Consider the following 14,266-nt stretch of genomic DNA (forward strand, 5'->3'; position numbering starts at 1 on the left):
GAACGGTCTCCCCGACGGGAGCCCCAGCCACACAGCATTTCCATTTATTGTATTGCAGATGATGTGGGCACTGAAATGGTACAGACGCATTTAGTATTTCAGAAGGATGCAGATTCGGCACTATCTGTGACGGCACTGCTTCCTCAGAACGTGGGAGAGAAGATAGAGGAAATGTGCTTGTAAGGTTTAAGATCGGGCCGACAAGGCTTGTGCCAGTGGATCAGGAGATTGACAAACTTGACAACACTTGCAGTGTATTGCATGATGTAGGCGAAGGCTGCTGCGTAGTCCTAGGGCTATACTTCCTCATCAAGCATCATGCCGAAACTGACTTTCGCCGGCCGGCAAGAGTGGGCGTGTGGTTCTAGGTGCTACAGTCTGGAACCGCGCGACCGCTATCGTCGCAGGTTTGAATCCTGCATCGGGCATAGATGTGTGTGATGTCCTAAGGTTAGTCAGGTTTAAGTAGTTCTAAGTTCTAGGGGATTAATGACTTCAGAAGTTAAGTCTCATAGTGGTCAGATCCATTTGAACCATTTGACTTTCGACGAAGCGCGGTGGAACTCAGGGGGATAGTGTTCAAGCTGGGGGAAGCTGTCACCAGTCGAATACTGTCACAAGGTTCGTTTGTCATGAAGGACAAATGCGGGCAGTATCACTAAGACTTAATTTCATGATATAGTGGCAAATGGCACTGGGAAATTCTTTTGGGTGACCGAAGGTGTTGCTGACTAATACGATTCTGTACTTCGCCTCTGGGTAGGGAGTCGTCGTTGAGTACGCAGCGTCCAGTGATTGAGAGCACTTTTTCTGTCTATACTCACGTTGAGACGTTATCTAAATTACGTCGTTGTGACTGTGAGTTCGCGTTTCTTGTCTGTAGAATACAAAGAAGAGAATGGCACAACCTCGTTTCATAGGCCATATCCTGATGCATCAAGGACTTATCAGTTTGGTAATGGAGAGAAGTGCGTATATGTCAGTGTTGGGGAGGGGGGTGTTAAAATTGTAGTGGGAGACAACGCTTGGTTGCAGTTAGCAGGTTCAAACTGATGCACATTGTATTAGCTGTGCAACGCTGAGGAGGCTTGCACAGAATAGACTAGCTTGGGCAGGTGCAACAAACCAGTCTTCATACCGTAGGCCACAACAACAACATTGGGGAAGGGGGCGGGAGAGAGAGGTAGGATTCTGGTCCGCAATTTTGCACGTTCGTTACTGGGAGATCATCTGAGTAAGGTAGATCTCGTGGGATTGAGCCCCATTGGCTGTTGACATGGTAAAAGACGTTTCTGTAATGCTCTAAATTATCGGCGCTGCTCAATCTCGGATGAGAAAAGCTATTTAGCTCAAACTACTGGCCGATAAAGCGAACTTGTATTATTTTGTAGTTGTAAACAGAAATGTCTCTGGTATGACGTTAAACTGCAACCACACATGGAGTGACCACAGTATAAGTGGTCCTTATCCAACAATAGCAACAACCTCTCTGGTAGGTGGATGAGCGAGAGGAAGTTGTTAGTCAATTCAGTAATGTCAATTGTAATTAACCGAGCAGTGCTTGTTGATTCCTGTTGTGTTATCCGATTACTCCAGGTTGGTGTTCGGGAGAAACGCGAAGTTACAGATGTGGCTCCAATGTAATTTTCATAAGGGAAGTCAATAACGCAATCGGTCAATCGCATTATGCTCTATAGTTAATTGAGTATCGGACTTCGTTTCTGAAACACTACAGGTTCGTTGTTGCACCATAAGTATCTGATAAATTGCTAATCAGCATTTGGATCACACCAATGTCGGATATGCTCGACATCAGCAGTTTTGCATTTCTTTTATGCATAGCTAACCGCCGTCTGCTTCACGTCTGCTGTGCAGCGAGCTACGTTAATTTAAGTATTAACTGTGTTTTTGTTACTTGTCACTTCTTCTTCCGTGTGTTTTTGCTTTTAGGAAGCTTTAATTGTCGAGTGCTATTAATAGTGTTCCATAGATTTCGTGTTTGTTTTGAATACAGTCAGAGAGAGTCCTTTTAGTCAGCCATAGTGCCAGTAGTGCTAGTGTTTGTTTTCAATACAGGTCAAAGACAGGTAGTGCTATTTTCATTGTTTTCTACAAGAAGTGGCTAGCAATCACAGTTTAGTCAAAAATCAGCTGCCTTTAGAGAATTAGCAGTCTAGTTAAAAGTTGATTAACTCTCTTCAGTAAATTGATTCCTTAGGGTGGATAGGATGTGTGACTGCTGTGTACGGACTCAGGAGGAACTGGCCGCTGTTCGCGAACAGCTGAACGTGTTGATGGCCGCGGTCAGCCGTCTTCAGGCTGCTGCCTCGGAGTGTAGCGGCAGTGGGGAGTCTGGTGCGTCGCAAGGTACACCCCAGGTGTTACATGCTTCACCCACTGTCCCTGCTGTCGAGACATCTTCGCGGATACCGGGCGCGGTTGGGCCACCATCTCCCCAAGGCGATTGGAGGGTTCAGCGGCGTTCGCGGCGCACGAGGCGGAGAGTAAATGTGGAGGCTGGCCGTGTGGCATCGCCCGCTCTGCCTGTGAGTGGACATGTGGCTGCTCCTTCAGCAAGGTCCGAGCAGGCACACGGGGGGATGGGTTTATTAGTTATTGGGAGCTCCAACGTTAGGCGGGTGATGGAGCCCCTTAGGGAAATAGCCGAAAGGTCGCGGAAGAAGGCCAGTGTTCACTCTGTCTGCTTGCCGGGGGGTCTCACCCGAGATGTGGAGGAGGCCCTACCGGCGGTGATAGAGAGCACTGGGTGCACCCGACTGCTATTTGTTGCTCATGTCGGCACCAATGACTACTGTCGTCTCGGTTCAGAGGTCTTCCTCAGTTCGTTCAGGCGGTTGGCGGAGTTGGGGAAGGCGGAAAGCCTCGCCTTCGGGGAGGTATCAGAGCTAACTATTTGTAGTATCGTTCCCAGAACCGATCGCGGTCCTCTGGTTTGGAGCCGAGTGGAAGGCTTAAACCAGAGGCTCAGACGATTCTGCGGAGAGCTGGGGTGCAAATTTCTCGACCTCCGCTATCGGGTGGAGAAATGTAGGGTCCCCCTGAATAGGTGAGGCGTGCACTACACGCCGGAAGCGGCTACAAGGGTAGCGGAGTACGTGTGGAGTGCCCATGGGGTTTTTTTAGGTTAGAGAATTCGCTCCCTAGGCCCGACAAGACGCCTCCTGAGACGCGGCAAGGTAGGAGTAGGCAAAATGCAACCGGGAATAATAATATTAATGTGCTGATAGTAAACTGCAGGAGCGTCTATAGAAAGGTCCCAGAACTGCTCTCATTAATAAACGGTCACAACGCCCATATAGTACTAGGGACAGAAAGTTGGCTGAAACCAGACTTAAACGGTAATGAAATCCTAAACTCAGATTGGAATGTATACCGCAGAGATAGGCTGGACAGTGAAGGGGGAGGCGTGTATATAGCGATACGAAGTGCAATAGTATCGAATGAAATTGACGGAGATCCGAATTGTCAAATGATTTGGGTGAAGGTCACGGTTAAAGCAGGCTCAGACATGGTAATTGGATGTCTCTATAGGCCTCCGGGCTCAACAGCTGTTGTGGCTCAGCACCTGAAGAATAATTTGGAAAATATTTCCAGTAGATTTCCCCACCATGTTATAGATCTGGGTGGAGTTTTTAACTTGCCGGATATAGACTGGGAGACTCGAACGTTCTTAACGGATGGCAGGGCAAAGGGTCCAGTGAAATTTTTTTAAGTGCTTTATCTGAAAACTACCTTGAGCAGTTAAGCAGAGAACCGACTCGAGGCGATAACATATTAGACCTTCTGGTGACAAACAGACCCGAACTATTTGAAACAGTTAATGCAGAACAGGGAATCAGCGATCATAAAGCGGATACTGCATCGATGCTTTCAGACGTAAATAGAAATATTAAAAAGGTTGTGAAGATTTTTCTGTTTAGGGAAAGTGACAAAAAGCAGATTGCAAAGTACCTGATGGCTCAACATAAAAGTTTTGTCTCAAGTACAGATAGTGTTGAGGATCAGTGGACAAAGTTCAAAACCATCGTACAATATGCGTTAGACGAGTATGTGCCAAGCAAGATCGTAAGAGATGGAAAAGAGCCACCGTGGTACAACAACTGAGTTAGAAAACTGCTGCGGAAGCAAAGGGAACTACACAGCAAACATAAACATAGCCAAAGCCTTGCAGACAAACAAAAATTACGCAATGCGAAAAGTAGTGTGAGGAGGGCTACTCTAGAGCCGTTCAATGAATTCGAAAGTAAAGTTCAATGTACTGACTTGGCAGAAAATCCTAAGAAATTTTGGTCTTATGCCAAAGCGGTAGGTGGATCAAAACAAAATGTCCAGACTCTGTGACCAAAATGGTACTGAAACAGAGGATGACAGACTAAAGGCCGAAATTCTAAATGTCTTCTTCCAAAGCTGTTTCACAGAGGAAGACTGCACTGTACTTCCTTCTCTAGATTGTCACAAAGTTGACAAAATGGTAGATATCGAAATAGACGACAGAGGGATAGAGAAACAATTAAAATCGCTCAAAAGAGGAAAGGCCGCTGGTCCTGATGGGATACCAGTTCGATTTTACACAGAGTACGCGAAGTAACTTGCCCCCCTTCTTGCAGCGGTGTACCGTAGGTCTCTAGAAGAATGAAGCGTTCCAAAGGATTGGAAAAGGGCACAGGTCATCCCCGTTTTCAAGAAGGGACGTCGAACAGATGTGCAGAACTATAGACCTATATCTCTAACGTCGATCAGTTGTAGAATTTTGCAACACGTATTATGTTCGAGTATAATGTCTTTTCTGGAGACTAGAAATCTACTCTGTAGGAATCAGCATGGGTTTCGAAAAAGACGGTCGTGTGAAACCCAGCTCGCGCTATTAGTCCACGAGACTCAGACGGCCATAGACACGGGTACACAGGTAGATGCTGTGATTCTTGACTTCCGCAAGGCGTTTGACACAGTTCCCAACAGTCGTTTAATGAACAAAGTAAGAGCATACGGACTATGAGACAAATTGTGTGATTGGATTGAGGAGTTCCTAGATAACAGAACGCAGTATGTCATTCTCAATGGAGAGAAGTCTTCCGAAGTAAGAGTGATTTCAGGTGTGCCGCGGGGGAGTGTCATAGGACCGTTGCTATTCACAATATACATAAATGACCTGGTGGATGACATCGGAAGTTCCCTGAGGCTTTTTGCAGATGATGCTGTGGTGTATCGAGAGGTTGCAACAATGGAAAATTGTACTGAAATGCAGGACGATCTGCAGCGAATTGACGCATGGTGCACGGAATGGCAATTGAATCTCAATGTAGAAAAGTGTAATGTGCTGCGAATACATAGAAAGATAGGTCCCTTATCATTTAGCTACAAAATAGCAGGTCAGCAAATGGAAGCAGTTAATTCCATAAATTATCTGGGAGTACGCATTAGGAGTGATTTAAAATGGAATGATCATATAAAGTTGATCGTCGGTAAAGCAGATGCCAGACAGATTCATTGGAAAAATCCTAAGGAAATGCAATCCGAAAACAAAGGAAGTAGGTTGCAGTACGCTTGTTCGCCCACTGCTTGAATACTGCTCAGCAGTGTGGGATCCGCATCAGATAGGATTGACAGAAGAGATAGAGAAGATCCAACGGAGAGCAGCGCGCTTCGTTACAGGATCATTTAGTAATCGCAAAAGCGTTACGGAGATGATAGATAAACTCCAGTGGAAGACTCGGCAGGAGAGACGCTCAGTAGCTCGGTACGGGCTTTTGTTAAAGTTTCGAGAACATACCTTCACCGAAGAGTCAAGCAGTATATTGCTCCCTTTTACGTATATCTCGCGAAGAGGCCATGAGGATAAAATCAGGGGATTAGAGCCCACACAGAACCATACCGACAATCCTTCTTTCCACGAACAATACGAGGCTGGAATAGAAGGGAGAACCGATAGAGGTACTCAGGGTACCCTCCGCCACACACCGTCAGGTGGCTTGCGGAGTATGGATGTAGATGTAGATGTAGAAAGCTGATGAAGACGTTAATACAAAGATATATGTTTAGTTTGTTAAATTAATATATGTGAAAGGTATTAATTTGAATATACTTAAATATATTTATGGTTCTTAAGAGCTAACGAGATAGATGCTTACATAGCGAAAGCTGAAGAACAAAGGACGATACAAAACAGGAAGGCATCTCATAGCTGATTTCAGAAAAATGTAAAGGCCTCTGTGTTCTTTATTATCACAGGAAGTCTTACATGTACTAATTACCATTTGTGGACTCTCTGGTACAGACATATTTTATAAACAGAAAGAAAGAAAAATTTTCTTGGTGTCTTACATTTGCCTACGATGCATTTGACTGTGATACTGGCTGTTACATGAGTAGCATTTAAGTCGTTTACAACAAATTTACAATACTGTTGTATACACGAAATAACAATACACAGTTCGACATGTTTTGAGCAAACGGTTTGACAAATCATTTTCGTTGACATGGGAGATATTTGTACAAGATGCACTAACTTAAAATTTGAGAGGTATCATTGTTCTGAGATTAAGGGGTTAAGTCAGTTTAGTGACGTGTCTGCACATGGCAGTTGATGAAACCACAACTGAAGTGACGTCGCAGTTGGCTTGTATGATGTCAATCTGTTGGTGACGACCTGCTTAATGCGAGCTCTGATTGTGCAGAAGAGATGGGCATCGCGGCGCGGCCCGCGAGCTGCGGCCGCACTGGCGTACAGCAGTCTCGGGCCTAGCAAGTCCCTGACGTCACCCGAAGGGCCGGGCAGTGCTGTCGCCAAAGAACCTGTATGCCACGCACTCAGCAGAGTTTCGTATGGAGACCCAGCCCAGGGGCCGCGGCCTACCTGCTAGTTCGTGACGTCACTGCACCAGGGCCTTGCACAAGCATTGCCGTGCTGCGGCCTACGGGCTGTTGATATTATTGACAGCAGTTGCGAGCCACGGGCTACGAGCGGTGAGTAAAGCAGTGTTTAGTGCGGTCTTGGGAGTTCTTCATTGCACAAAATGAGCATGGAAACTCAACGCGGTTTGCAGAAGAAGGAGTGCATGCTAAGAAATAGGGAAGTAGAAGAAAATTAATCAGTGATGACTAGAGAACCGTACAGCATGAAGCGAATCTTAAAAGTTCAGTTTGGACCGTGTTAAAGTCTGCTTTGAATTGCGTAGTAAAAACTTTCATTTGGTTTCCTGTTCGCTGTGCAGTGATATTTACTCTCATAATGAAGGGTCAAGTGGCACTTCACACATTTCTCGCCATCCGTGCGTTTCTAATAAACAAGCGTCTTATGTGGACGAGAAAACGACTTCCTAAACCTGCTCGGGAGATAATTTTCGATAAATGCGTGGCTATATGTGCACATGACATAAGGTCGTACGGAACTATAAGAGATGAAGGTCTTACGGATCTTGTTCAGACGTTAATTGACACTGCAAAGACCATTATGTCTCACATCACCACTGTGTCGCCGTACATGGCAGAAAGTGTTTAAAGGCTGTGACATATAATTATGCCTGAGGTAATTCCTCATACAACAAAAGGTGGATACTCAGCAACTACTGACATGTGGACATACAGTGCGAGAAGGAAACAATTATCTGACATGTACTGTATCCTGTTTCATTGACCGGACTCTGAGATCTCGCATTTTGTTTACAACTTAGTTACAGATGAACAAAAAACGGGCGGTAACATTCTAAGAGAATTGTTTAGACGATTTATGTCTATTGGTATCCATTATTAAAGACATGGAGCAATATACTGATCAAGGTACTAACATTATCGCTACACTGCGTGATTATTCACGATTGAATTGTTCCCGCTATATGTTAAATAGAGAGCAAGGAAATATTTTTATGTGGAGTATATATGCGTCAATTGTCCATACGTTTTGATTGCAGCGAAAGAACGCGTCACTTACTTAAAGGAATGTTGTCTTCTTAATGCTCTTGATAGATCAACGAGCCAATCTAAAGATACTCACCCGAATATGCAGCTGACAATGTTAGAATGTATTTGTGCGAAGAGCTCTCTGAGAAGGGAGAAATAGAACGAAATGATGGAACTGATTTCATGCTGATGAAAGAACTCTTTACGGTATGTATGCTATTCTGTTATTCTAATTCTTATACGCAATCGTTTATTTTATAGCTTTTGAAACATAAGTGTTTTTGTAGCTCTTCAAAGTGACGTCCAAGGAATTAGAACTAAAAAAATAACCTACACTGCACCTTCTGCAGACATGGACGATGACAATGTTAAAGCAATTGAGCCAGGCGCCCCAGGACAGAGAGACATCTGAAATCGGACTTTTACATAAACGCCTCAAATTATACTTAGATGAAAAGCTATTCGTCCAGAGACACTGTGAGGCAGCAACATTCCTCTGGCCACTATTCGACATTTAAAAATGATATCTGAAGATAAGAGGCGTTAAGTCATGTAAATGATTTCTCTTTACTGCATCTCCAATCGTCTTTTCTCTTTGTTCTCGCTAGTGGGTTTGAACGGAACTGGCTTAGCTTTCGATCTAGAAATAGTTATCTCAATGTATTCTGCTCTTCTGGAAGTTACAAAAATAACATTTAATGTTCTGAAATAGGAGAGACACTCATTCCTACATGTTCCTCCACAACTGGCAACACGTGAATCCTTGGGAATCCATGTTGCCCTAAATGAAAGTTTGAATTTTTGCCGTATATGCACTGAAATATTAATTTTGCTGTCCTCAGGCAAAAAGAAGAGAGGTGTAATGAGGCTGGGCATGTATTTCAGAGCCCCACCACATCAAAAAACAAATCTTGTTGAAGCACATAAATTCTGCTACTTCATCCGCTGGATTTCTAGTTGTACAAGTTGAAGATGGGAGTGAGACGTTTGGGTTGCCTACACTCTATGCCAGTCAACATCTGCACTGAATAGCAGAAATGTATACAAGGATAAATTTGTGAACAAAATTAAATATTTGGGAGATGCAATAAACATTTTGAAGTTTACCGGTGACACTGCAGTTCCGTCAGAGACAGCAAACAACTGGGAAGGGATTATAAGATACCGCTCAATGGAACTGAATAAAAGGTAATGGAACGTATTCGAATGAAACCTAAGAATACCAACGGATTTTCCATAACGTGTACTACAAAAGGGGGGCGTAATATATAACCAACACAAAGATATACTGATTTCGTTAATTTTCGTTCTCTTTTACGCACAACATACTTTTTAAAGATATATTTATGTGTAAGAAGTGTCCTAAATCTGAAAATTTGAATATGACACCTGTTCTGAACATTCACATCCACTGACAATACCTAAATTTTAGCGTTTCGTTATACTGAAAAATTTAAAACAATTGCAGAATGTGGTAGAAGAAATCTCTAAAAATCACAAATATTTTTTTTCAAAATTTTAAAATATAATGTACAGTCGTGCTTAAAATAATCCGAACGACCTGAATTGCATTTCGCCTGATTCGCATGCAACCCACATAACGCAGCTGTCTAGCAGGTCCTCTAATCGCTGCTTGGTACAGTCATTTGACTATTGAGAATGTTTCCAACAAGTCACCACTAGAAAACACTGCTCTGTATCGCAATAACTCAAGATGTAAAGTAATACCACGATACTAGAAATATCAGGAAACTCCTTATCACAGATAAGACTGTCCTTAAGCTTGTAAGCTCACATTTATTGCAATAAATGACATACCTGAAATGTTACCACTCACATTATTACGTCAGATAGGTAATGCACGTAGTAGCATCACTAGAGCAGAGCACATGGAAAGACACTGTACGTGTCGTGGTACCATACGTCGCTAGGAAACTACACTCGCCAAGCACTGAGATTTCCTGTCCAGTAAGTGCAGTCAGCGTGGACTGTGAAGTATGATGCGGGAGTGAACCAAGCAAGTCATACGTCGATTTGTTCAGTAAAGAAACTTACGCACCAGTGTCCAGCTGCGTGTGAACAGAACGTCCACAAATGAGCAAAGTCACAAAAAGTTTCCTCGCATCGCGCTGAATGCAAGAGGAAGTGTCTGGCAAAACTTGATTCACATGACCAGCTGTCAAAGAAAGTGAAGCAGAAGGCTTTGAATAAATGGCATTAACATCCATAGGCTGCTGTGAATCATGATTATGGCAGTTGCCGTTGCGGTGACGCCCGCGCGAGTGACGCGAACTGGAGACAATTGGTGAATTTGAATTTCTCTTAATACACACAGTTTGCACAAGTCCTTTCTTATTACAGAAATAACACAGTCCACGATGGGTGTCCACGATACCAGTTCGGACATGATTTCAGTTTCTTAGTGGGTCCCTGGTGTAAAATTTGCCTACTTGCGCGAGCGGCGGGGCGTGGCTGGCCGTGCTGGCGGGTGGGAGGGCACGTGTTGTGCCGCGCTAACAGTACTCACATTAGGCGTCAAGTCGAACGTGGAAGTAGCCGTGTCTAATAAATCTTATCTGTCTAGCAAGTCCACTGCTTACTGCAACGACGGGATTTTAAATCTGAGGATTTTTTCGCGGATGCGGTGATCCACCACATTCTGCGTAATAGCGTCTTTAATCGATACATTCGAATATGAGCGTCCACACGAGTAATTAAAGTCAAAATCAGAAGTTAGCCCCTGACGGCCTGCTATCCAAGCTTTATTCGACTCAGTATAATCACGCCTGAGGCGAAAGAATTTGTAGCGTGCAGCTACCACATTTACACCATCACGAAAGTGGGAGTTCAAAGCGTCAATCACTTAATCGTAAGTTTTAGTTTCTGGGCAGTTGGTGGGAAACAATTTCACGAGCAGACGGTACAACACAACACCTGCATTGGCAATGAAAAAAGCAACGTGCTCTGTACCTGGTATGTTGCAAGCTGCCAAGTGTGCCTTGTGCTGTGTGATGTTTTCTGGCAAGCCTTAAACGTCAGGACTGAAGGAACAAAATGGCGGCGCCATCAGCGACGGCGCCGGTACAGACGATGGCGTCGGAGGCGCCGCAATAGCTGCAGTTTGTAGTGTGACCACTCCATTTATGGCAGCAAGCAGCTGCGTCATTTGCTGAGCCTGAAAACGTGCAAGATCGGATAGCAAAGCCTGTTCCTGTGGCGAAGCCAAGGTTTACGCAAATGAAAGTCTTAATAGCGAATGGTGGGAACACTTAAAGACAGTCACCTAGCCACACGGGCATATCACAAAAAAGCTAACGTAGTACCGAGCAAAAAAGGAAATGAGAGAAGAGGAAAAAAAATTTAATTCCTGTTCGTCGCCAAGTTTTGTATCCCGCCTGCTCCTGTGAGTAGGAGCAGGAAAAGGTGAAAATCTCTCGGTACTGTTCTTAGAAGTGGTTTTACTCTGTCACAGTATTAACTGAATATACAACTTTGCACTGACGTGCATAACCTTAGACCTGTCGTAAGTAGTACATAGTCTCAATAGCAAGCCAAGTGTCCTGGCCCTCTGCTCTTGATCAATATGGGCAGAATCTGTCGCGGAACTCGTAGAACTCCACAGCACCGGCTAGAGGGCGCTGTCGTCGGTGTCTGTCGTATTGCAAACTTAAGAACTTTCACCTACGCTTTGGCATCGCAGCTATCCATACCACAATCACAATTTTACTCAGCAGCGCCGAAAAATAGTGGTGGCGCTGCAGAACGAATAACTGATATGAAGATACTGAGTCGAACTGGAGAAAACAAGAAACCTATGGCACGACTTCGTTTCATAGAGCATATCCTGAGGCACCAAGGAATTGTCAGTTTGGTAATGGAGAGAAGTGTGAATATGTGGGTGTTGGGGAGAGGGGGGGTATTAAAATTGTAGAGGGAGACAAAGTCATGAATACAGTTAGCAGGTTCAAACTGATGCACATTGCAGTAGCTGTTCAGCGCTGAAGAGGCTTGCACAAAATACACTAACTTGGGGAGCTGCATCAAACCCGTCTTCAGACTGTAGGCCACAAGAACAAAATTGGGGAACGGGGTGGGAGGGAGAGGTAGGCTTCCGGTTCACAATTTTGCAAGTTCTTTACTGGGAGAACTCATAAATAAGGTAGATCTCGTGTAATGCAGCACCCTCGGCTGTTGACATGGCAAAAGACGTTTCTCTATTGCTCTAAATTAACGGCGCTGCTCATTCCCGTATGAGAAAGCTATTTATTTCACACTATGGGCCCATGCAACGAACTGAGGAATTGGTTCTTGTATTATTTTGTTGTTGTAAACAGAAATGTCTCTGGTATGACGTTAAACGGCAACCACACACGGAGTGACCACAGTATAAGTGCTCCCCAGCCAGCAATAGCAACTTCCTTTCTGGCAGGTGGATGAGCGAGTGGAAGTTGTGAGCTGTAACTGTTACCTTGCCTGCTTGCGAAGGTGAAAGGAAGATAGAGAATGTAAAACAAAGTTCTTATGTGGACGAGAAACGACTTATTAAACCAACTGAGGAGATAACTCGATAAATGCGTGGCTATGTGTGAACGAGACCTAAGGTCGTACGGAACTATAAGAGATGAAGGTCTTATGAATCTGGTTCAGACTTTAGTTGACACTGCAAAGGTCATTATATCTCACCCCACAACTGTGTCACGGTACATGGCAGAAAGTGCTAAAAGCCTATGACATATATTTATGTTTCAAATGGCTCTGAGCACTCTGGGACTTACCATCTTAGGTCATTAGTCCCCTAGGACTTACAACTACTTAAACCTAACTAACCTAAGGACATCACACAACACCCAGCCATCAAGAGGCAGAGAAAATCCCTGACCCCTCCGGGAATCGAACCCAGGAACCCGGGCGTGGGAAGCGAGAACGCTATCGCACGACCACGAGATGCGGGCCATATATTTATGCCTGAGGTAATTGCTCATATAACAGAAGGTGAATACTCAGCAACTACCGACATGTGGACATCCAGCGCGAGAAGAAACAATTATGTGCCATGTACTGTCTCCTGCTTCATTGACTGGACTCTCAGACATTGCATCTTATTTAAAACTCAGTTTCCAGATGAACCAAAAATCGGCGGTAACATTATAAGAGAATTGCTTAGACGATTTATGTCTCTTGGCATCCACCACTCTTCTTTCAAAGACATGCAGCATACGACTGATCAGGGTCCAACATTGTTGCACTGTATGATTATTCACGATTGAATTGTTCCAGCCATATGCTAAATAAAGGGCTACGAAATAAATTTAATGGGTTGTATATATTCTTCAATTGTCCAGAAGCTCATGGTCATTTGACTGTGGCCAAAGAAGATGTCACTTACGTAAAGAAAAGTGGTCTTCTTAATGCTTTTGTTACATCACTGAGCCATTCAAACGATACTCTCTGGAATAAGCAGCTGACAATGTTAGAATGTCTTTGTGCAAGAAGCTCTCTGAGAAGGGAGAAATAGCTCAAAACGAAGGAACTGATAATACGTTGATGAAAGTACTTTTTACGTTATGTATGCTATTCGATTACTGTAATTCTTATACGCAATCGTTTATTTTATAGATTTTAAAACATAATGGTTTTTGTAGCTCTTCAAAGCGGCGTCCAAGGAATTAGAACTCTGGAATCACCTACACTGCACCTCCTGTAGACATGGACAATGACAATGTTGGAACAGAGCGTTCTTGCTTTGCAAATCACAGATTGCAACCATGTAGGCCATAAGAAGAGTATTGACTGGATATGTAGTAACTGGCTCACCAACGCCTTTCTGCTGTGCCGTCGTTATGGCGGTGGCAGCCCCTTTCCTGGAGCACAAGGTGGGAATCTGCCAGTGGCATTGCTGCATCTGCTGCAATGGTGTTTGCTCGGCTCTGAGCTTGCCCACTCCCAAGGTCTTTTGAAACAGTCATGGCAACATCAAAATTTACACAGTAGCGCCGTTAAATAGTGGTAGCGCTGCAGATCGAATAACTGATTAGAAGATACTGACTCGATCCGGGAAAACAAGAAACTTGCGGCACAACTTCATTTCATAGAGCGTATTCAGAAGAATCATGGAATTTTCAATTTGGTAGTGGAGATAAGTGTGTATATGTGGGTGTTGGCGAGGGTGGAGGTGTTAAATCTGTAATTAGCAGGTTCAAACTAATGTACTTGTATTAGCAGTGCAGCGCTGAAGAGGCTTGCACAGAATAAACTAGCTTGGGCGCCTACATCAGTCCAGTCTTCAGACTGAAGACCACAACAACAACATCGGGAAGGGGGCAGAAGAAAGAACTAGGCTTCAGGTTCA

General features: G+C 44.1%; 1 protein-coding gene across 1 annotated transcript in view; it reads right to left on the reverse strand.

The window, feature by feature from the left end:
* The window catches only part of LOC126298086 (uncharacterized), a 144,924-nt gene extending 131,041 nt beyond the window's left edge, over positions 1-13,883 (reverse strand). The window contains exons 1-2 of the mRNA XM_049989403.1: positions 13,732-13,883; positions 9,977-10,209 (exon numbers count right to left, since the gene is read on the reverse strand). Coding sequence (XP_049845360.1) covers positions 9,977-10,209; positions 13,732-13,883 — 385 coding nt within the window. The remainder of the gene's footprint in view (positions 1-9,976; positions 10,210-13,731) is intronic.
* Positions 13,884-14,266: the final 383 nt, after the last annotated feature.

The sequence above is a fragment of the Schistocerca gregaria genome, chromosome X, assembly GCF_023897955.1.
Source record: "Schistocerca gregaria isolate iqSchGreg1 chromosome X, iqSchGreg1.2, whole genome shotgun sequence".
Taxonomy (NCBI): Eukaryota; Metazoa; Arthropoda; class Insecta; order Orthoptera; family Acrididae; genus Schistocerca; species Schistocerca gregaria.